Here is a 25751-nt window from a genome sequence, read left to right on the forward strand (position 1 = left end):
CCCCCCTGCAGCACAAGGAGCCACCACCCGGCCGGCCACAGGCACACAGAGTACATTCTTATGCAGTACATTACATCATTACTGCATTACAGTATGTTCTTATGCATTCACTATAGCCTACATTTCAAATATCTTGTAAAAATATAATTATCCCTCTCATTCATTTTCACCCTTCCTTTACCCCTTAAATGAATCAGTAATTTTCTCAGGTTTATTAGTTTTTATTCTCCTCTTTGTTAATGGTGCCATGAAAGCCGTGTATAGACAGCCAATTCCAATTGTCAGTGGAGCTGGAGGTAAGCTCACAGCTAATGTAGTTTATATGGAACAAACGTTATACTAATATAAAATGTTTCCGTGGCAGTAGAAGTCTCTGTTAATGTAGTTTAAAGTTTAAAGGTTCATAAAACATTTTATAAGAAAGCCTCGACTAATTCTTGCTGTGTAATCTCTGATGTAGGAAATGTGAAACTGATCACAAAGAAAACATTTAAAACTGTTCATAAGCCTTGCAACCGAAACTCACATATAAAATTGTCCAGACTGCAAACCGCAGATCACAGTGTGGTCTGAAGCATCAGTGTGGGCTTACCCTTAAGCATGTGCATAGAATTCAAACTGCAGGGATGTCATTATACTAAGTTCAGTGAAAAACTTCTAGGAGATTCAATCTTGTTTACAGTACACTGGCCTTGAAAAGAGACAAATGAATTGACTGTTATTCACTGTAAAGCGATGCTCTGATGAGATATGATCCTCACACACAGCAGACACCTGTCCAACAGCAACAGAAAGACATGCAGGAGTCACATTTCAAAGGAAACAAATCTCTGTGCAAAGATGTCTAGATTTTAAATCTACAAATGACTCCTGGTTAATTAAGCTAAATCTCAGAATATGCTGATCTGAACTTCCCATCACAAAAGTTCCTGGGATATGGTTACTACTGTCCTCTGTCTCCTCCCTGCACCAGCTGGGTAAACGACTGTGATAGTGTTGTGACTGAGGACAGCTCATTTAGAGAAAGCATGTCTGGACACTTTAGTTCTGTCCTGCTGAGCCTAGCAAGGAGATTCCTTACACCTAGCAAGACCAGCCTGTGTTTTCCAGAAGGTTTTAGAAATTTGTCATGAACTCAGTATTTTGAATGCTAGGCTAGCAGTTATTAAAAAGCAATTTAATACAATGATGTTAAAATGTGAGCCATGTGAAGTAGTTGGAAGTAACTACATTGATATTACTGCATATTGCTCAAGCTTGATATTCAGATTCTTTTAAAAAACTTCTGCAGAAGATGAATTAAACTAAAGGGAAATACCTAGCAGGATGCTCCTTTTTTCTCAGTCAAGCTGTCATAAACAAAAACATATCCAACTTCCCTGATAAACAACAATCACTTGCCTTCCTTATAATCAGATATTCTAGTCCATGGCTTCCCACAGTGTTTTCTGATAATTTTCTTACTTTTTTTTCCCCAGCCTCTCTTTTTTTTAAAATTTGATTTATGCTGTTAAGCCTGTATTATAAAAGAATATGCCCTACTTTTTGCTTTTTTGTCTCAAATACTAGATATGACATAGCTTCTCTAAGTATTGTGTACAAACTGCATTTCAGAACAAGAATGTTTATCAGTTATTTCAATGTATCCAGAAATTCATGTTATAAAGTACGGTCTTGTAAAAAGCATCACCCAGGCAGTGGCAGAAAAATACTGGTTCAAAAGCCATTTGCCAATGGTAAAATAACCACAAAGACTCCAAGAGAGTTGATTAAATTGAGCAAGCCAAATTGTTGCCCAATCATTAGGAAAATACTCTTAAAGTCATAGAATGCTTTGGGTTGAAAGGGATCATCCAGTCCCACTCCCCTCCCACAGGGAAGGACACCTCCCACCAGACCAGGTTGCTCCAGCCTGGCCTTGAACATTTCCAGGGACAGGCCAACTTCTCTGGGCAGTCTGTGCCATTACCTCACCACCCTCACAGGGAAGAATTTCTTCCTCCTACCTAATCTAAACCTACCCTCTTTCAATTTAATTTTACTCATGAAGAGTAAACCTCCTCCTTTAACAGTTATCACAGCATTCATATTCCAAGGGGGAAAAAAAAACCAACAAGCCAGGAAACCCTAACAAACGAACACACAGACTTGTTTGGTATTTAAGTATAAGCTTTACTAAAATGATGTTAATATTTTGATGATGAGTGCTTTTTTTAGCACCTCTGGAATTATTCTGTTACAGCTGACTGGCTCATTACAGATCAATGTATCAAAATTATGAGACTTCTGGGGATGTAATGGAATCACAATTATCACAATTTCTAATATTCTGAGGAACATCTAAATCTGGTTTCTGCAGTAATAAAAGGCAAGAAGTCAGTGCCAATGCACTTGTCAGCTCTCTGTACAGTATCACCACAAATGTTAACCAGTATATCCTGCTGGGCAGTCCATCTCCCTCTGGAGCTCCTATAACTCCCAGCGCACTGCACGAGGCGCCTGATGTTTCCAGCTGCTGAAATATGCCCCTCAGACACAGAAAGTCTGATAAATCTTTGGGTTGTTTATCTTTTGTACCCTTGCTTCACACTTATGCAATAAAGGCTCACTGTGATTAAGAGGATTAATGAAAATGCCACCATTTATCACCTGAAGTTCAATCAGTAATAGGAAAGTTGGACCTTATTTGATTAGTTACATAGAGGTGCAAAAATCCTTGCATTATTAATTCAGGACTTGCTCCCAAATGCTAGAACTCTGTGAGCCCCCAAACAGCAAGGTTCAAAGTCTTAAAGCTTGCATACACTTAGAAGTACATGTGTGACTTTAACCAAATTTTATTGAATTAATTTTCTTAATTCACTGTCTTGACCACATTAGCTCTCCATTAAGCATCCATCTACCAGCTCCAAAACATCCAGAAACAAGTTACCTGTCTTTAAAAGCCACCTTCCATCTGCCTGCCACCTCTTAAATTACTATTGCCAGACTTCTTCTATTAGAATGTAATACTATTTTTTGCATTTAAAGCATTTGTGCATCATTCCTGTGCTGCCTTTAATTTTAGAAGTAATTCCACACAACCCTCCGCCCCCAACTGCCATTACCATCTTTAGGTAAACCACCTTTACCTATTGCAGGCTCTCTGCAAACACCCACCCAACTCAAGCAACACCTGGCAGCAGAGGGTTTGTAGGCTGCCCCCAGGGCCATCAGACCCTCCTGCCAGGCAGGTCGGTTTGCTGAGAGACTGCAAACTCACTGAAATGGTAAAGTGGGGTTTATACCAACTCTTGGGCTTATCAGCACTGCATTTGTGTTTCAGACATCAAAAGTTTGATTTTTAAACAGCTGCAGAAAAAAAAGTATCTCTAAGTAAAATGAGGTACTGCTTTTTTTTTTTTTTTTTTGTAGTTAGATTAGTATTGCTAATCACAGACTAGCTAAAATTAGCAAAGTCAGCAGTCAGGTTACTCAGATGGGTCCACTGATGTCTTACATGAAATCCCTATTTGTGCTTGGTCTTTGCATATTAAGTGCTTTAATTAATTAATTTTGAGTTAATTATTTTTAAATTGAATGTTACAATTAACCCATCAGCCCAGGTACAAAAAATCCAGTTCCATTACCAGTGTTTCCATTTGTTTAAAGTTTATTAATAGAGTTGCACCCTTCCCAGTTAAAATTTTCCCAGTTAAAAATCATAAACTTGCCCCTTTTCAAGCTTCAAACCACTGGTACACCATAAGAGTTACCTTTCCTGTGTTTACTGTATACTTTTACAAGTGTTTTGAGATGTGTTGGACTTGCATTCCAAGGCCAAAACCCCACCCAGTCTTAATAGCCAGCAGCTATTTTTAGCCATGGCCATTACTCTGCAAGCAAGTCCCGTGGCAACCTGAATACCTGAATTTTAATGAAAGTATTGTATTCCCTTATCTCTAACTGATACCACCCCCCCCCCCCCCCAACGATGAGCCATTGGTGGACAGAGATGATCCATCAAAGGGAAAGCACCAATTGCTTTGGACTGAAGGGGTGGGCTGTGGGCGGGCTGTGGGCGGGCTGTGGGCGGAGCAAAAACTATAAAAAGGACGAAGCCGAGAGGCGGGCTCTTTTCTCTTTTCCCCTCTTGCTCTCTCCAGACTAGCTGTCGGAGACATCGGTGCTGGGCATTAAAAGCCTTACCCCTTTTAAGGGGCTTTTAGTAATTTTTTTAAAAGTCAGCCCAGCACTGCAAGTTCTTTTTCTCTACCTGAGGTCTAGTGCTGTCTCAGCCAGAAGATTCCATATCCCTGCGCTCCTGGGGCATACCATCTACTGAGCCATAGGATCCCAAATTTTTATATTTTTCTGATTTCTGTAATTTTTCAATTTTTCTGTTTTCAATAAATTAATCTTTTTAAGAGTTGTCTCATTTCTCACAACTGAGATCTTTGGATTTGACTGAACGATGAAGAAGCTGCACGAAAGGAACCCCTACTGCCCAGACGTCCCCAGTGTGCCATTAACTAAACCCGGCCTGAACAGGGAGGCAGCACATGGGTCTCTCCTGAAAGTCAGAAAGTCAGACAGCAACAGAGGAATCTGAATGGGAATTCTGAATCACACAAATTGAGGATTCATAGAAATTAGCAAACTAAAATTAGGTGGTTTTCCTCTCAAAAACAAAGCATTAGCTTACTAACTAAGAGTAAAAAAAATAAAGAATGTGTGATAAGAGAGGAGAGTTAATTTGTCAAGGACAGACTGACTATAGAAATTAGTATAGTAATGTAATGAAAATCCACTTCCCATTTATAAATATTATTCATGCTTAAAAGAGCTTATCTTACTTACAAAAATGACATCCTAATCTGCTAACAGATATATTTTATTCCCAAAATGCTGACCAATATTCTGCATCCCCATCTCCATATGCTAACTGCTCCACAGTTAGATAGATGCTTTCTGGAGCAGAAAGCCACACTGGAGTTCTGTGCCTGCAGATCCCATCGGGCAAAGGGACCCTGTACTCTCAGGACAGCTGCTGTGCACACCTCTGTACATGACTAACAGACAAACTGCACCACAAAAATAGATATGGGGATATATTCTACAGCTTACAGTCTTCAACTGCTATTTTGACATATATGACCATACCATTGAAAGTATATTATGGGTTAAAGAAGAATAGTAAGAACAAAAGCACCAGCAAAAAAATGACAAGCCCTTGACTTGGATCTTACATCTGGGGATGAAAATCCTTAGCATTGAACAGCCTGAAACTAAAAACTTCCACTCAACAGGATTCATGCTTCTTGTCTTCTGATTATACTCCAAAGGAGAATGATAAAAGATTCTGCTCTCTTCTGATATTCTGAAAGTTAATAAAGATGTTCCAGTAATCTGTCAGTTTGACCTCTACGCATGCAGTCTTGAAGTTTTGCCATTGTCAGAAATAGTTTTGTTTTTCCAATAGCTCAGTAAAATCAATATTAAAAAAGACGCAATGAAGGATTCAAATGTTATTTTTATTTTGTGTTTACCAGTCTGGGATTAAAACTGATAGAAACAGGAGCAGTGCTAAGAATACTCAATTCCCTATTGTCTTTGAAGGTGGTAGAAAGAAATCAGTGTCTTCCAGTTGACAGGACTTTGTACATGCAGTACTTTGATATATAAAGCAAAATTAAAGGATTGTTAAATCCTATTTTACCTAAGCTCCTATCTGACAGGAAGCTATGCAAATGTTATACTGGATATCAAATCAGGGGGGTTGTTGGTATTCAGAGTTCAAGTAGTTTTATTTCCATGGACCTTAGCTTCAAGTAAAAGATAAGTAAGGTTAAAGAATGTAGTCCTTAAGTACTGGATGTTCAGAGGTTGAAGTAACAGCTGTCACAGGCTGCTTGAAAGTTGGTTGTTGTGCACTCAGGAAAGTACAAGAATGAGATGATTTTTTTACAGTGTCTTTGATGCATCTTTCAGAGCTATGGGAAGTTGCTCTCAACCCAATTTTCTGGGTCGCTATATTTAAAATTTGACATAGAAAGATATAGCAAATTACATACAAAATCAGACGAGGTGGTGAATAAGAGCTATCATCTTTTAGATGCATGCCAATACAACAGACTGAAGTGTTGAGAGTTTTCCCATTGTACTTAAAGAAATATTCACTGTTTGCATAGAAAATAATAAGCAACCTGTTACATTTTGCAGATTCCATGTTAAAACTGACTTTCGGCAGAGCTGTTTTCCACGAGAGGCAGATGCGGACAGCTTTAGTTCAAGAGCCAGTGGCTGTGTTTTGCTTGAGAGAAAGGAAGAGTGTTCTTTAGCATGCTTATTAATTTATTGTCAATAATACTTACTATTATTTCCACTGTCCTCAGTTTTGCAAACATATTGCAAATGAACTGAAAACATTGAAAACATTTCATTTTTACCATATGTAAGTTCTTCCATACAGTTTGCCAAAATGTCATTGTAATTCCAATAGCATTAAATGAAAAATCATTTTTAATCTATGTATATCTAAAACCTCCATTTCCTTATAGAAATAGAAACAATATGCATTCAAGCATTTTTCTCCTTTACAGCTTTTAACTTAATTTTTAAAAAATGCTCTCTTAAAGAGAATTCTCCTTCAATAGATGTGCATTTTCAGCACTGGAAATCTTTGTACTAACTTGAAAACTTGTATTTTGAGCAACACTCTGTGTCCTGCATGCCTTTGCTACTCTATATCAACACATCACAACACTGATGCACTCAAATATAGGTGCTGTTTGTTACTGTCCCTTGTTTGTAACAGATTCAACCTGAGAAGTCCCAGAAGCCAGCACTGTCATATTGCACTACAGGCAAAACTGAAAAACACACGGGCAAGAATTAGGCCACAGGCTAAAGTATCAAATTAATGTATCAGCAGATTTAAAGTCAGTGTTATTAGATCAAACAACAGAGAAAATGATGTATTCGTGTACTGAGAGAAGAGATGAAGAACACAAGTTCACTTCATCATCGCCTCCACTTCTCCTATTAAATCTCTCTGCCTCTGCTTGGTATGGCTGACCTTTAAACACTGTAGTGGGAGATTTGCATCTGTGCCAAAAGAAAAGATAATCAGAGGATTCTTCCCTGCTCCCATCAAATTCCTTTTTTAATCTCAAGTTCACCCAGCCTATCACTCCTCCTCTCAGAAAGCATTACATCTCTGTGATGGATCAGCTCAGGAGAACAGTCTGTCAGCTTCCCCAAACAAGAAATTGCCAGTTACACAGGGCCTTCTTTTCTCTTTGTGTAGATGTGACATTTCAGTCTTCTTGTTACCTATTTTTTGTTCACTTTTATATACTTGCTATCGCAACAGCAGAATTTGCTTTTGTCTTTGATAGAAGTGAACCAGAGGCCAGAACACTCCAGCCACTAAAAACAGGCGTGTCTTAGAGGGGACTAGAAAGTACACCTGGGTCTCTGAATGCTTTTCATTATTATTTTGCCTTAATTTTCATAATTTAAAAGTGTTTATATTCAGAGATAATTTTGAAATGTCCTAGAAGACAAGACTCTTTGAAAATGTTTCTATACAATGAAATATTTCAACTAGATTCACAATTCAATTGCAGCATTTTAAATGAAAAGGCATTTCAAAGCAAAACCTAAATGTGTCAAATCTGAAAGTACTTAATCTTCATATTTTGAAATATTTTTTCAAAATTGCGGAATTTTAAAATGGAATTACCATCAATAACAAATATTTTCTAAAAAAACCAAATCTTTGAAGAATTTATTTTAGCCAAGGCTCACAAAGACTTAGACTACAGAGACAATCTTAACCCTAATCTTTTTTCATCTTGCAATATATTCTAGGTTTTTTTCAATATTACAAAATCAATACTCACAAATATTTGATGCAGTGTATGAGGAATAAGGCACTGCAGCCTAAAATAACCTCCATCAGAAGAATGTTTAACGTGGCCCTTGGTGCTCATCAAAATACTTCAGCAGCTGAGTGTTCATTTCATATGTGGGAAGTGCCCAATATCATAGCCAAAGTGGGCAGTTTAATGTGTTTTTTGGGGGTTTTTACTATGTAACTAGGACTATTCTGCTTCCTCCACATACCTGAATACACTATTCGTATTTAAAACTGAGAGACTCTGGTGTGTGCAATTATTGTGCAGCTATGGCAGTGCAAAGATGCTAACCGAGGTATCTCAAATCCTTTGCACTGTCTGAGCTTTTCCAATACTAGTGCTGGCCACAAAGCCCCAGCTGATGCTCCTGGGAAGCGTGGCTGACACCCAAGCCTGTGCACCTTTTATCAGGAGGCAGAACTTCCAGGGTAAGAGCACAGAGTAGTTAATAAACTCAGCAGAGAGAAACAAGAAAGAACACAAGAAAGAAGATATTACCTTTAGTTACTACTACCTCTGGAAATATTATTGCCCCATTCCTGGTATGGTGTTCAGTCTTTCCACCTCACTGATGTTTTGTACCTCACTGAATTTATATAACATACTTCTGAACTGTATTATTTTGTTATGTCTTAAATCAATTTTTGAAGGAAGGACTGTAACTTCCAAATGCTAATTCAGAAGCGAGATTTGCAAGAGATCTCACTGCTCAAGCCGATTTACAAAGGTCACTGGCCTGTGAGGATACTGTTTGTTTCTTAAATTACAGTGTGAGCAGTGAGTCAGTGTAGCAGCAATTTAGCTTAGCTCAATTAACATTTCCTATTCAAGGAGGGGAAAAAGTATCTTCTTTCTCAAGACCTGTTGTTTCTATTAGAGAATTCTTCATTTTCAGATTAAAATAGAAACCACAGAAAATCTCTCTTGATATTTTAAGCAGTACTTCTAATTTCCATACCAAATTCACTGTTGGATTAACCTTTGTGAGAAGATGAACTTTTGTTTTTATAAGATCCAATTCAGACTGTTGTGTTTATACACAAAACATTTCATAATCTACTCTTCAAACATTCTTGATCTTTCAAAAACAGATTCAAAAGCTGTCCTCAAATACAAGGTATGCCTAATTAAAACTGCTATACAAAGCATAGGAAAATGAAACATAATGCATGTCTCAAAACAGACCAACAGTCATGTCTCAAGGTACAAATCAACTCACCCCACATCTTTCATCTAAAAATTAGTCATCCACACTAAGCTAATCATTTAGGCAAAGAAGAAACAGGCACTTTATGTAATCAAGAGAAATCTTTGGAAAATCTTTATCTTGGGTTAAGAGTCAATGGGGTAAATAAGGTTTTAAACTGAAAAAAGACCAACACAGTCAAATCTCAGAGTACCTGCTTGAATTTGTTAACTTTGAAAGAATGCAAAACAAGCAAAACAACAAGAGGAGTCATACTGGTGGGTGGGGGGTACAGGCTAGTATTATTAGTACAGGTTTTAAACTGAGCACATAAGGAAACGCTTAACTGGAAATAACACAACTATCAATGGCTTGTTTTACTGAAAAATGGACTTATAGCCTAGTCCTGTAACATCAAAATCATTTTATTACCTATCACCACTGGACTTGCTGGATGCAATAATAAAATCCATTTTTATGTGACTGGAGATCTGGCTACACAAATACACAGGTCTTTGTGGTCCAGATTCAGAAACTTATTTCATAAATTTCTGCAATCAAGTGAAATATTGTGACAGGAAAATTAAACACTGATGGTTTTATCCATATGGCAACAACGGCATATTTATAACTGAGCCATAGAACAACATTAACAAAGGATATATGAGAGTAGGCAATACCACTATGCTGATTCAAATTCTTGCTCACTGATTATTTTGAGAATGCAGTATCATCTCTTTTGACATGTTGTTCTGCCTTCGCTTTCTAATTACTATTATCAATTCCAACTTTGCTGCAACACTGACATCATGGGCCCAGCTCAACAACTTTGCTCTGAAGCCTGACAAGTGTGTGGAACATGTTCAGCTGGAACAGTGTTTGACAGGATAGAGCTGAGACACTGCTTCACTCAAGATGAACTCGTGATTGGATTCAGGAAAGTCTATTTTTTTTTAGAAACACTTTTTCCTTAATTTGGAGAGAATTAAACTTCAGCAGTCATTAGATAGGTGATTTCACAGCATTTATCTTCAAGTGCAACAAGTTACCTTTATAAGCTGAAAAGGAAATAGTCATACATCTTCCTTATGCCATGAATAACTTTTGGAAGAGCAATGTTAAAATAGCAAGAATGGACGCCCATGTTTTCATACGTGAAAGCAATGGAAGAATGAAAGAGCTGGACTAGTGTACTGTGTATGAGATCCAGGCATGTGAATGCCACGACTCCTCCAAGAATTAGGGTGGCTGAGTAACCAGTAAATTCCCAGGTAATTCAGACAGATTAGCACCACTTGTTTCAGCCTCAGGAACAAATCAGCAGGAAATTGGGAGAAAGCTGTGAGCCAAGAATTTCCTTGTGGTCGTGGTGTCTGCACTAACTTTTTATAAATTTTGTTTACACATATTTTAACAAGTTGTTTAGAGCAGTAAATAAAAGAACTAATGAAGATTTGCAAAAGAATGTCATGGTACTAGATGAATAAATTATAACATAGATGAAATTCAGTTGTTTTGTGAGGAAAAAACAACAGTTTCTGTGATTCTGTGAAATATCTTGACTGTATTGATTAGCATGCACAGTTCTGTCCTCCCACCTCATGGGCTGCAAGGTGCTGGAAAAGGTATAGGGAAGGGAACAAGCTGATCCTTTTGTGGCTTCCAAATAAGGAAAATTTTAAAAGACCAGAAATACTTTGAAAACAATAAAAAAAATTGAAAGAGTAAGTGGCATGGAGAAGGAAAATAGGGACTAGTGCTCATTTTCTCTTCTGATACCAGAATTCAGAGACAGCAAAAGAAAAGATCATGTGGGGGTTTCACAGACACTTCTCTATACAACACATAGGCTGTGAAATTCTTCACCACAGGATGCTAGAGATGTCAAAGGTTTAGTGGGATCAGACCCACACCTAGAGTGCTTTACAGTCAGAAACAAAGGACAGTGAGAATGCAAATGGCTTTTTTTTCTTAGCTTTTGTTCCCCTAAATAAAACCTAGGGATTGTCAGCATCTGAGCTGGTTTTCACCTCTCAGTGCTTGCAAGCAGCTCCGCTATGTCCCATGCTCCGGAAAGGCTACTTGCAGCTGACAAAATAAAAAAACACCCTTTTTTAATCTTCTAAACAAGGTATTACGTATTTAACAATATGGGTACCTTTGCTTGCATCATTGGCCTTTGCTCTATCATCTGGTGCCCACAAGCCACCCAGCTCCCTCAATGCCACAACTATACCTAGATGGTAAAACTGCTTTCATAGTTGTATTTCAATGACCTGATGTCTCACCAGCCTTCTCTGGTACAGTTACTGTTCTGTGCCTTTTTCTGCAACATTTTTCTTAGTTGTTTAGCTTTTAAAATATTTCAATTACACCTATTGTCTCTTAGTATTCCAAAGCCAGGTACATGCCACCTATGATCTGGCACTTCAATACTTAAATTATTTTCAGTAGCAGAGATGAAGCCCATTTCTGCAACAGCACACATGACTGGCTTTCAGATTTGTATAACCTCAAAGTTGTAAGGTAATTTGTTTGTTGTCTCTTGTATCAGTGCAGGAAATAAACAACAAAGGAAAGAATGTGAGGCCTCTCCTGCAAACATGCAAATCATACTTGTCATTTAAGAACCCTCTAATAAAATAGATTAATGCTTGGCAACTTTCTCATCAGTTATGGGAATTTTCTTCTGGATTAGATCTTGAATTAACCTGTCATCCAACTCCAAGTCTTACAGAGACAGGCAACACCATGCTGTGGAACATCTCCGTGGCTAAAGGCTGGGCACCTGTCCCAAAGGGGACAAGTGATGTTTACACATTAAGAATTTTCACCAAGAAACATAAATTCTGTGATAAATAAAGGGATAACAGAAATAGCAAGGATCCAAAGGCAACTCATCTCCTTTTGATTTGTCCTGCCCTTCTTGCAGAATCAGGCTCCCTGCTTAGGGAAGACCTGATTTCTATAGCACATGCATTATCCATGGCCCCGTGTTCAGCTGGAAACCAAGCTCCAAGCATATGTGCCACATCTCAGTTCTGAAGTATGTGTGTGTTTCGTAAGCACACAGGCTTCTGCAAACCACAGTTAGTCAGATCCAACTCTATCCATACTATTTTCCTTGAGAAGTTAAAGCAAAAGCACAGTGCTCCAGTACATCCATTTAAAAATATGTGTATTCTCAGCTTAACATGATTTAGGCCACTAAAACCCAAGATATGCTTCCAGAACTGCTCTAATAACTGCTGTAATGCATTTAAAAGCTATTCCATTTATATAAATTTAATTGGTATTAAACATTCCCCAAAACAGCTGCCATACTTCTTTCTCTTACATGATGCTGTTGGAAATGATTGAATTTTTCTTAAAAATGAGATAAATCTACAAAGGCCCTTTATGGCCACTTGCCTAGCTGTTAATGTTTTTTTCATTTCTGTTTTGTTTTACCTCGGATAGGATCACAGTTGATGGATGCAGTACAACTACAACCTAATTAATCTGCTGGAGAGTTTAGCAGTTGATAAATACAGTTTATCAAAAAGCCATCAATCAAGATCTTGCTTAGAGATACTGGTAAGAGCATTAAACCAATGTAAGTAAATTTTAAATACAATACTTAGTTCTAGTAGATATCCAGAAAATAACATAATGTAAAATTGAAGTTAATTTTCAATAGCAGCCCACGATATAATCCCCAGTAAAGTGACATTTGGAACAACTAATTCAACAATAGGAGGTGGCACTGCATACAGGCTCTCTTTAAAAGTAAGTTTTCTTCACTGTAGGCAGCACATTGAGTCACAGCATAAATATAAATACATACACACACACACAGAGTGTATTCACACATACAGCAAGACCAGTCTGTGGATTTTCCAGGCAGTGAATCTGTGCAGCCATCAGTCCCTCTAATCACACACCCACACTCATGGCCAGCTATTCCTTGCATTTGGGACACAAATTCAAACCCATGAAAGGAAATGAATATTGGATTTTAGGCTTACATCTTCTAAAATGAATAATGATTTGGGTATTTCAGCTGGACTCAGAAATTCAGTCAAGTTATTTGATCTTCAGTGATCACCTGTTCTTTCTAAAAATGAAGTCACTTCAGGATGGTTTAGCTTCAGTACTAAAAATCTGAAAAGCTTGCAACTTTGAGTTTGTGTTTCAGCTGTCATTTGATTTTGCAGCATGGTCAAAATCAGATACTCTTGTAAATCAAAGAATAACAACTGTTCTTATTCTGTAATCGCATGACCATGAAGAGAAACGTAAATGCAATACCCTACTTTTACTTTAGCTCTTTACCTATTTTTCTTTCATTATCTCTAGATCACTCAAGATTTATTATTAATTCTGAGCCAAATAGTTTTTCTAAGTAAATTTTCACCCGCAGAGTGAATTCATTGATTTTTTTCTCATTTTTGCATTACTGCACACAAAAGCACCAAAAGCTAAAACACCCCACAAAAATTACTAATGTATTCCTTACAGGCACTCGAGATAATATTGCTGTAAATTTCTGACTTTAGTATTCCAGCAGTGTTCCAAGCTCCAGTTCAAATGAGTTTAGGTCAATGCATATTTAGTCATGTTTGCAGGACTGACTGTCCAACAAACAAAAATCTCCCCCCAGTTATATCTGCAAATCTCTAAGTTTTATAAATGAAGAAGTATCATTTATAAGCAATAAAGAAGTACATCCTTTAGAAATGAATCCTGAGTCTCCAATGTGTGCAGGGGAATTCATTTAGCATAGAGGCAGGAGCTGGGCTCGATGACTCTTGTGGGTCCCTTCCAACTGAGAATATTCAATGATTCTGCCAGCAGGCTCCTGGCTCTAAACTGTGTCAGAGCCCTGCTTCCCCTTCAGCAAATCACTGCAGAGATTACAGACTTTCCAAGGAAGAAAGCTGGCAAACAACTGACACTCACACGGTGTCTTCTGTAGTTTGGGCTGCAGGATCCTGAACACTGCGAGCTAATACTCCCAGAAACACACATTTAATCAAATTCCCACTGAATATCTTTGTGGAAAGGCTTATACTGATTTCTTAAATTACAATTCCACACCATCTAATTTCTATGCAATGAAATGCTGTACAAGCACAAAGCCCTCTGTCTTACTACATACCATTATGGAAAAATGGAGTACATTTACTATTACACAAGGCCATTTATTTATTCTTTCGTGAAACGCCAGCTTTAAACATTTTTTGGTATCTGCCAGCAAAGGGAGTGTTCAGTGGCAAGTCACTTACAACACATATTCCAAAAAAAGTGCAATTCCATCAAACATACCTCCACAAGCCTGCTGGTATGTTCTCGAAATATAGCAGCATATTCCTTTATTTCTTTCTCTCTCCCATTTTTAGCAGCTTCGATGAGAACTAGCAGTGGAACAGTGGTGTCTAAGAAGGAGTCTGAGATGTGATCTATAATGGCTTTCCGGAGCTGCAAAAGAAAGAAGTACATCAGTACCTGCTAATTGGACTATTCATTACAGTCTGCTGCAATTATTGTCCATTCCCATTTTGTAACACCAACAGGTACACACTGTATTCCTGCATTATTTGCACCATAGGTCTGAAACGTATGACAGCTACAATTTATGTATTAGACAGAAAACTGTATTTAAGGACAACTTTAATATGCCACTAGGTAAATATGTCTGTTTGTAAGTGTGAGCACCAACACATAAAACACTTCCAACATGTACTGGTCCTCTTGAAATCAAGGGAGCCAAAAGAATGTTCCCCTTCCTTGATAAACAGGCTACTTAAGCAATTCCACACATGAAAAATCAATTAGCCCAGACCTCATATCTCCTGGGTATTCTTCCTTATAATCCAGATGCCAAGGGAAAAGGCTATTTAGTTTTACAAAGAAAATATTAATTTAATCATCTTGGTACTCACAAAATATATACATCCCCTGTTTTCATAATTCCAAAATTACCCAAGTATTTTCTTGCTGGGAAACCCACCGACACGGTCTGGTTTGCAGAATGACAACCTTCATGGTAATTATGTCAATGAGATTACTGATTGTGCCACCTGATAATGTATTAATAGAGCAAGAAGATCTATAAATGAGGCTGAAGTTCAATTTTCTCTGTTTAAATTAATTGTTCTTGAACTTCTAACTTAAATTATTAAAGAAGTGTAACATTCTGCTATAAATTACCTGTCTTAAATTAGGCGTCACAGAAGCTTCTAACTGATCACTGGGACATTACTTCACTTATGAGGTTATTTTGCATGTTATCTACACATGACAACTGTTCATTTAGATCATGCAGCACTACAACACACATACCAACTGGAACAATACACAAAATGCAACTTAATTGTAGAGTTCATTGAATTTCCTACTCCAATATTTTTACAGTATATAGGAAAGATATTGATAGGAACAGAAAAGGACATAGAATGTTTTTAAGCTCTTACAGACTGTTGCCAAAGTACCTGTTTTCACTTTGTGTTTTGCTCCAATGTATCTGTGTGAAAACTCAGTAAAGACTCCTACCACAAGAAAAATAGAAAAAACGACAGTCTTTTTGCTGCTGCTGTGTTTGCAGGTAGGACAGGGCCCATGCACAGCAGAAAGAATTGTGGAGAAATCTGTTGATTATCAGACAAGATCTGGATATGAATTCCACCATTAGCTTTTGGATGGCCTCACCACCTCAAGTCAGCTCTCATTGACCCACCAGATGGACAGACAAACCTCTCAAACAAACACAAGCAATTTATGTTTGGAATGGTTTCTTTGTCTCCTTACTGTAGCCTATCACAATAGGATATACTGTCTAGATAGTGTATGTTCTGAAAAGTAATTTGCAAAGACAAAGTGGGATTCCAATACAAAATTGGATTTCTTACATTCTCAGCTTTATTCAGGCTGGAATAAAAAAAAAAAAAAAAGTTATTAGAAAGTTTCACTACCAGAAATAAAATACATCAAACCTCTGAGCCCTGCCAAGTTAAGACTTGTGTTGTAAAGGCTCAACTTAAGAAAACAGATATTCTTACCTGTTTAAAATTAGGTACATTAATGTGACCTTGAGGAGTCACAGTTTAAAAATTAAGATGTCAATTTACAAAAAAACAACAACAAAAAGTTGTGGAACCCATCATATCCATGCCCGATGACTCATTATCTCCAACAGAAATATTCTGGGGCTCTGTACAGCCCAGACTGCAGGACTTTCACACCCTTAGTGTACTGTGACTACAGTAACCTCAGTCACATTTGTGGTGAGCTTGAGACGTCCAATTTCAAACCCACAGCCTAATTTTATCTCTCCTTGCATAATTCTTTGCTATAGCTTTTCACTGGTTTTCTTGGCTCAATTAACCTTTCATGCAGAAATTATCATTATTATTTTGTTCTAAGAAATGCTCTATCCTGCAATTATGCAGCAAATCATATTTTCTTCAAAAAAACAAAGATAATGCTGTGTCTTTGCTGAATACAAACAAGTTTGAAATTATGTTCCTGTTCCAGCTTTGCAAAGGAATACATGAAGCTGAGAGTTTCAAAGAATGGCTTGTGTAGCATTAAAGAAGAAAGAAATACAACATAGAAAAAGAAGGAAAAGACAAAAGAAAAAAGGAATATCTGAAGCAATATCTATTTCTTTTCATGCTAATCCTAACAAGCATTTTTTCCATGACTTAGTAAGTCTGTTTCTGACTCTGGCCACCTGTAGGGCAAAATGCTAAAAGCTAAGTAGCCAGAAAGGAAGGCATATGTACAAAGGACAGCACCATAGTGCCAGCAGGCAATGCTAGCAAAGTTATTGTGCTATAATTAAACTTTTTCTCATATTTTTAAGTGAAAGAGACACCATCAGAAGAGGGAAAGGAGGGGGAGGATGATGTCTGACAAATTGTTTTCTTCTTAAGATGCAAGGTCTTACATTTACCCTTTGAGCAGACTGTTGCAGAAGCAGAAGCATGGAGAATTTTTGTTTTGATACTAAAATGTATTAAAAAGATAACATAGAAGCATATTGTTTATAAAACATGGGGCAGAAGGTTGTCAAAAACAGTGGAGGGTAGAGAAGAAAATGCCAGCAGCTGTTCGCAACACTACTCAACATCAGTACTGATGAGTACAGAAAAGTGTGTTTGCCTCTACTTGCCTCTTCCTTCACAAGACTACCCTGGCAAAAGGCCTGGACAAACCTTAGAGTAGTTGTTACTGAAGGATCTCCCTTTCCTGTTTCAAAGGGATGCCAGGAAGGCAATCTATGATGAAGAAGTAACATAGAAATATAAAAAAATCATCAGGAATAACATTTATTAAAACAACCAACCAGCCAGAACTGCAGAAAAACCATAGGAGAAACATCTGTGCAGTCCATTCATGTTACACTGGGAAAGAACTGGGAGGCCAGAATTGAGTGTGGTAATTTCACATAATTACAAATTGGAATGAATAGGCAATTCCTTCCTAAATATTTGTCCAGCTCTCCTCAGCACGGAAGCAGTGATCCAGGTAAAACTGCACACACAGAAGTGACATGCACATCTCCAGCACAATACTAGTAAAAATGAAAATAAATCAGAATGGTTTAAAATCCCCAGAAGTAGTGGACAAGCTCCTGAAATGAATGCAAATAGCTTCTCTTGAAAAGCCTGAGAATTTTTACATCTCCCAGAATATGCTGTTCTGGGGACAGCTACTTTTGCCTTCAAGTCTTGCCAGACACAAGCCTTTTTTCACTCTCCTTGCTGTGGCGTGCAAAGGTGTTTCAAAGGGGCCCATGGCATAACCCCCAGCCAGACTGCTGACTGGGACAGCACCCCTCTGATGGTTTTGTTTATTGGGTACTACTGAAAAGATTTTAAAAATACAGCTTTATAAGGTTTCATCTTTAACCCCAATTTTGCAGAGGCAATCCTAGTCATGACTGCAAGCAGGTACAATGCACGCCACAGCCCTGAATCCACTGTGAGCGCCTGATGGAATAGCAGCAAAGGTACACAGTATCATTAAACAATAAAGTATTATAAAAGCTGTAAGCAAGAGTAGAGCAAACAACAATTGTCACGTTTCTTGTAAAATTGCTGGGAGACAGAATAAGGAATGTTCATAAGTAAAAGCAAATAAGACTGTACTGCAGTATCTGCAGGCACAAAAACTCACAATTTCTTGTCTCCCAGATCAGGAATTAGGCATGTACTAACCACTCTTCCTAAAACAATTCTTATGCAATTCATATGTATGAACATAGAATTGGAGGAAATAAATAAAATATATCTCATAAATGCTTTCCAGTGGAAAAAAATGTCAAGAAGCACAGAGCTGTTCTCCTAAGAGAAAATTACTGGTTCTAGATTGACTATAAATTGGGCATGATTACATTCAGCCTGAACATTTTCCAAAGGTGTACAGAAAGACACAAATTGAATTAGTTAACAGCTTCTAACCACTGTAACAGAGTCAGTAAAGTATTATAAGCTGGAGTTTAATTAACTCATGGAAGAGAATGAATGGGAGAGCTCCTAGACACACTGAGCTGGTGATGCAGGTCTCTGCACTGAACATATTTTTGACTGAATGTAAACAGAAATTGGATAGCTAGTTAGTTGTAAACACTATATTTATATGATATTCTTCTCATTTTTCAAGGTTTCCCCTGGCTGATAATGGGAGCAGGAAGGAATTTATTCCTCATCTTGAAGCACAGGCTGGCCTGCAAGACTAACACAAAGTTGGGAGGGATAGTCTTCCACCAGGGAGTTGATAAACGGCCTGAGAGAGACAGGATGAAAGAGGTGTTCTCATGTTCTGTGTAGCTGTAAATTTTCATACACTTGGTTGGGGCAGCCTGGCTGAAAGAACTACTGGCTTTCTAGGGGTTTTTTTTCTGAACTGGCACATTATACACTTTCAGCATAATTTGCAATTTTTCTCAAAGGTATTTCTTGCAGAGAAAGGATGTAAACACAGCTGATGTCTACTGCTAACCTTCTGCACTTCACTGAAATAGTGGATTTTGGTCCATAGCTCACATTAGTTTTAGGACACTGGCATGTAAAATGAGGGGGGGGTGGACTGTGGTTTAGGCATTCCAAGGGCCCTGCTGTGGGCTAGGAGTTCTGACAACTGTAAAGACCCACACGTAGTGACTCAGTAGTTCCTTCAAGGTGTCTGTTCCAACAACCAGTAATAATTCAAGCTTATTGAAAATTAAACAAGTCTTGATGGCCAGAGTACATTACTGATATATATCTACAGCAAATATATTTAGACATGCATACATGAAGCGTTTTGCCATGTACAAATATATATTCAGCCAGTATCATTTGGCAGGGTTTTCTCCCAGAATTTTGAAAACTGGTATGTAAATATTCTGTGGAATAGTGCAATTGTCATTAATACATTTTTAATATAAAAAAAATTTCTTTTTTTCAAAATGCATAAACTGAAAACAGCAATTTTGAAAAGAATCCCTCAAGACCTTTTTCTCCCTTTTCATTTGCCCAGGTGCTCACCTGTCTGCGGAGGTCTCTGGTCTTCTTGCACATACTGTCTATGGCAACAGTCAAGGCATTGCTTCTCTCTGCCTTGTCAGTCTGCAATCAATGGGACAGAAAACACATCAGTGGTTATCTGGGATTCCTTAGCAAGCACATTCTTTGTGTCCCCAGTGCATCAGAGCATTTGGTAAATCATACATGCTGGAGGATTTTTCAAATTTTTCATACATTTCAAGAGCCAGTACCACAATATTCACAGAATGCCCATTTGTGATGTTAAACATAATTTGCTGAATCAAAACACATGCTTTAGAAGTAGTATGTAGGAATAAAATAAACACTTCTTAACTTCTGAATTGCTGTAATACTCCTAGTGTAATCAACAACAACATTAATAGAATTATGATGATAGTGATGATGGTGATGATGATTAATAATAGTAATAACAACAACAATCATATTTATGTCAATTCATTAATACCCTATTCATGTGAAAAATACTGTTCTCTTTCTACAACTAATGTACAAGTTCAGGTGCCCACAATGCAATTTGGTTATGCTTTTGTCTGCAGCATTCATTATTTTCCTCCTGTAAATCAGAATAGGTGAGTTTTGGAATGTCCAAGATGTTGCAATGCCAACACTGTCCGTGAAATGGCAATCTCTTCATTCAACAGCACATTCATTCTCAGCATCTAGAAGACTGAGTTCTTGAGATATTTGAGAGGTCTGAAGAGAATTAGTTGTATACTTTCGAAACAATCTTATTTATTTTATTTCCACCTATAAGCAAAATGCTTCTGTCATTGTTACCTATTTGAAAAGTGTACTCTACACTTTACTGGACTGCTCAGCCTTTTTTCCCTACAATATTACCATAAAACTTCTGTGCCTACTAGCTGGTTTGATTTTTTTTTTTTCCCTGTTAGTACAGAAACTACATGAAAACCCAAAATGCTTGATGAATTTTATTTGCCCAAAGCAAGCAATCATTGCTCACCACCTTGGACTGCCCTGGTCTAAAGGAAAGAACCACAAACAGTGGTTCTTTACACAAAGTCAGCACACATGACATTTACAGCACAAAGAACCAGATTCTCATAAATGCTAAGAAATAGCTGTGTACACTGACCACAGTATTCGGACTTCATTTACAGACCACCAGGAAGTCTCCATTATGAACATGACTGTCTCATTTTGTAAATAACATTAAAATTAATATGAAAGTAGTAATATCTTGGTAGGCACCTAGGAGTACAACCTTGTTATCTATATATCATACTTCAACCAGAGTTATTTCCTTATTAAAGAAACTTATGAACAGGACAATATGCTTAATATTAAAATAAAACCTAGAGGTGACAAGAAAAGAACTCTTACGTTAAAACTGAATGTGCAATGTCAAAAATGTCTTGAAATTATTAGCACATTCTCTATCAACTGAAAGGAAAAACTAATTTTAAAATTGAGCTTGTATTTTCAGGGAGACTTAGAAAATCTCCTATGACCTTCTATTTCTGAAATTGCCTATAGTCTTTCAGGGAACAGATGATCAAAACCAGGTCTTGGAGAAAGGTCTGAACTTCACCTTAAAACCTGCAAGGAATCCCTGGAGGTGGATACTCACTTTCTGTTCCACAGCAATGCCATCATTTCTTGTACCAAGGCTTGCACAGGAACCAAAGTAAATAATGACTCTTCTATTATGCTTTGCAAGCTCTTGTCAACCTTGACAACAAAATGATCCCTTCTGAACTGCCAGGTAAACAGGGCCAGGAAAGACTGTGGATACAACTCACCTTATACCTATACATTTTCAGACTATGAGGATGCACTGGCAAATCCTTTGAAAGCTTTATATTTAGAGCCTATTTTCCTACAAAAAAAAAATCATTGCAAAATATTGGGATATTTTTCGAATTCTCTGGTAATCTGTAATTTCAGCAGTGGCCACTAATGATACAACTGGCTGTAAGCTAACCTAAATCTTTGGAGCAGCTAATATGAAATAACCTCAGGCAGGAAGTGGCATAAAATATTACAGTGAACAAGTTAAAAATACTTTATTTGCAAATTCTTACCATATAGTCAATGTTTAGAGAGCAAATATAACTGTAAATGAAGTTATTCTTCACCTCATGTTTTCCCTAAGAAATAAATACACTGCAAAGGCACTGTAAATGCAGCTTCAGGCTGTAGAATATGGACAAGTCCAGAGTGCAGGTAACCTCATGACTGCAGACTCTCATTCTCCCCTAAAGAAATTTGAACATGAAAAAACCCACACTACTGTTTGGATGAATTCTACTTATAAAGACTTACGAACTTCAAAATCGTACACAGTCTTTTCCAGTCAGGGGGACACCTGGCTACAAAGTCCCCTGTGGGAACACTCTCAAACATCACTGGCCTCATGTTGCCTTCTCCTGCGTCTGTAGGGTAACATCCATTGGTCCCAAGTACCTTGGGATCTGAAGTACTCCTGTGAGTTCACATTCCTCTGCAGACCTCCATCTTGGATCTGACAGTAACAGTCCAAGAGCTACATGAGATGACTCCACTCTTGAATAACCAAAAAAGAGCAGATGTAATGTTTTAAAAGTGTACATTGAAAGGCTGGCACAGTGAAACCGAAGGTGACTTGAGCACCTCCACACTCAGCAGAGTGCAGCTGTCTCACTCCCCAGCGACGGAACTCACTCGTCTGGAGTTGCAATACTCTGCATCTGCTTGGCAACTAATGTCCTTGTGACTGCTGTACTTCAGAACAAACAAGCCTATCCTGAAATAGTTCCTTCTTGTACAGATTGATTGAATTAAGAAAAGGTCTGCAAAAATTATGCACATTATTCTGGGTCTGGATTTTAAAAACTAGGCACTTGAGCCTTTCAGTTACCCTGCACTCACCTACTGTTTTTTCCTGTAAAATATATGTAGTAACAGCTATATTGCTCCCTCATGAAGATCCTAAAAGCAATATCCAGTTCCTATTTCAATGCATTTTTAACATTTGAAACATTTTACAAGCACGACGTCAAACTGTTATTAATATTCCACTGAAGGAAAGTATTTTTAATTAACACTGGATAGCCCAAAGGTAAATGCTGGGTACTGCAAATAATACAGGCCTATTTCACACACTGGCAAACCACATTAGTTAATGCCTCAAAAACCACATGTGAAGAAAATCTTTCCTGCTGGATTTCCATTTAAACCAGGACATATCTAAGGGCAGATTCTCAGCTGAAACACATGGCCATATCCCCACTGGTTTCGATGAAGCTCATTTATACCAGCAGGGGATTGTGACCTTCCCAGGCATTACAGGTCCTTCAGCACCCCAAGGAACACAGATGCAAACCAAGACATCTGCACTGGCTGCACAGCCTTGCAGGGCTCAGGAACAAGTCCCCAGCCAAGCCTTTGTGGGTACATGCCAACAGTTACCAGCGGCAACAAAGACTGCAGGAATTCCATAAGCTTTAGACTTTGTCGAGTTGCAGAGAGCTTAAACAAAGGACTATATAGATACTCTAAGGAGGGTTCTAATTTCACTTTGTTGATACTCCTGAAGGCCTACAAATGTTTACCTGATAGTTACACTGATCAGTAGATTACATGGAAGATACGGGCAGAACTACTTAAGTGTTCATCTAATCTCTTCTAGTACTTAGGCTAATACATCTCCATATTTAAAGGCTTATGGCCAGAAATTAAGCACGTTTTGTTTCATGGGATGTGTCTGTTCCCAAACACCCATTGCACAATCTTGGGAGGAATAAATAGAAAAAAAATCCAATCCACTAGCATAATTTTCTTGGTTTATCCCACAATGACAGAATGATTTGGGTTGGAAGGGACTTTAAAGCCCATCTCATTCCAACCCCTGCCATGGGCAGGAACACCTTCCACTATCCCAGGTTGCTGCAAGATCCATCCAGCCTGGCCTTGGACACTTCCAGGGATCCAGAGCTTCTCTGGGCAACCTGTTCCAGGGCCTCTCCACCCTCACAGGGAAGAATTTCTTCCCAATATCTGATCTAAACCTGCCCTCTGTCAATTGTCTCCAGCATCTGTACCATGACTCTGTGATAAACAACTTTTCATATAGTTCTATGTGTCCAAGAACAATTTTATTTTTTGAAAGACTAGCACGTTTATCATAATCAGTTCTCTATGGAAATATTAAAAAAAAAGAAGCCAAGCTAAAAGGTAAATACCAATCAATACTACAATAGCTTAATAAATGTCAGAGCTCTAATTAAATGACTGACTGTTTCAGGCTATGTGTTGACTGAAAATAATCCTATGCTCAGCAATTAGAGGATCCTGTTCATTGTACCTTAATCAAAAAAACCCCAAAGAAACAAACTCTCACACAACTTAGGTAGGACATTAAAGCAAAGTCACAGACTCTATAGAGATACCAAGCATTTGATGTCTGTTGTTACAATTTCGCATGTAACATTTAATGACTTTTTTTGCATATGAATTTATAAATGGTTCTTCTTTTGAGTTATAAAGTCATTGTGAATTCTAAGCAAAACCATAAGATTTTTAAAAATAGTATAAAAAGCAGTTTTACAATTTATTTTGCACGGTGAAACAATTTTGTCATTACTTGGGAAATTTCCACATCTGAATTTTTTGTGCAAAGACAAAATTTTTTTTTTCATACACAGCTTATAGAAACCCTGATGTTTCAAATCCTGTTGTGGAATTCAACAAAGTAAAGATGCCTACAAGCATCTGTCTCAAAAAGCCCCAATGAAGCCCGTAAGCCTTTATAAGGGATGATTCAGTTCAATCCTGTTGCAGTCTTCATTTATCCCAATTGGTTCACTTCTGCCACAATTAGTTAACACGGTGCTTCAGCCATCAATAGTTAAATAAAACTAATACCACTTCCTGCATTCTTTGCTGGGAGGAGACAAAGGATTTGTCACCTTGAAGGTCACACAGTGAAAAAAATCCAAGATGACTGTTTGGCTATGAAACACCTGTGAGAAATGCCAAGTCTGAGACAGAACCTCCTTGTATTCCTTTGTACCAATAGGCCCTGGGATTTGTCCTTTAAATGCAGAATTAATTTAAATATTATTTTACCTTTCAATTTTTCAACTTGTTCCTCAAAGTGCAATGTCCAAGTAAAACCCAAGATTGCTTGTTGGAGGTGCCAGATCTGGTTAATACACCAGAACAAAACAATGACCTTCTCCAAACCTGCAGAACTCAGTGGACAAGTTTGTGTTGGGCTGGAACACAAAAATGAGCCAGTTGTTTACATTTCTTCTTTTTAAGTATGTCTCATGCTTGCAAACAAAATGTTTTAAAGACCTCTTGGTTCCCCATCCTGGAAGGGGATAGGAATAACTTTTTGAGCACAAGCAACCTATTGAAATGTGGAACTATTCAGATGCATGAACAATTATATGCACAGGATTCACTGCCGGAGAAATCTTTTAAATGAACATTTCAGAAGTTACTCAAGGAATCCTCTGACAAGGCAGTTACGGCAGAACCTGACATTTCTGACATTTTACAGGACAAAAATTCCTTTGAAAAGCCAAAAGCTCCCAGGCCTTTTCATACAGCATTTCAAAGTCTATTTTTACTGTACATCAAAAGCCTGGAGAGGGAAATTAATTTAGGAGTACATTTATTACCTTTCTTTTTTAATATGGGAAACATAAAGAATGAATAACCCACAAGTACTTTAAGTTGAAAATCACCTCCACTCAGTGACACAGATTCCCTACTCTAACACACCCACCCCTAGTGCAATTTTTTAAAGACACCTGGCTCAAGAAAACCTATTTCTGTGATAAACAGGTAAGCATATTTTTTAAAAAGGGGTATGGAAAATCATATGCAAGTGAGCAAATAAGGACTCTTTCATGTGGAACTGTTTCTCATTATAGATAGGGTTTTTTCCTCAACAGCTTCAATATGAGATTGTCATTTTTCTCCTCTTCAAGCCCTCATGGAATACTCCGTATGGATCTAACGCTGTGAGACGTGAAGTACCTCAGAAGAAATTAATTACCTCAGCCTCCACTGCTACAACTGGAATATCACGGGTTCTCCCCCCTGTGTCAATTACCCTTTTCCAATCAATATGCAGGAACAGCCTTGAATTTAAAGCCTCTCAGTATAACCCTTTTC

General features: G+C 37.8%; 1 protein-coding gene across 3 annotated transcripts in view; it reads right to left on the reverse strand.

Moving 5' to 3' along the window:
• The window catches only part of CTNNA3 (catenin alpha 3), a 432189-nt gene that overhangs the window by 173246 nt on the left and 233192 nt on the right, over nt 1–25751 (reverse strand). For all 3 annotated transcript variants that reach the window (XM_042033401.1, XM_042033400.1, XM_042033398.1), the window contains exons 8-9: nt 19602–19682; nt 14395–14547 (exon numbers count right to left, since the gene is read on the reverse strand). In XM_042033401.1, coding sequence (XP_041889335.1) covers nt 14395–14547; nt 19602–19682 — 234 coding nt within the window. The remainder of the gene's footprint in view (nt 1–14394; nt 14548–19601; nt 19683–25751) is intronic.

This window comes from Corvus kubaryi, unplaced genomic scaffold, assembly GCF_017639235.1.
Source record: "Corvus kubaryi isolate FWS band 111438036 unplaced genomic scaffold, C.kubaryi_AGA036_p1.0 37357, whole genome shotgun sequence".
Taxonomy (NCBI): domain Eukaryota; kingdom Metazoa; phylum Chordata; class Aves; order Passeriformes; family Corvidae; genus Corvus; species Corvus kubaryi.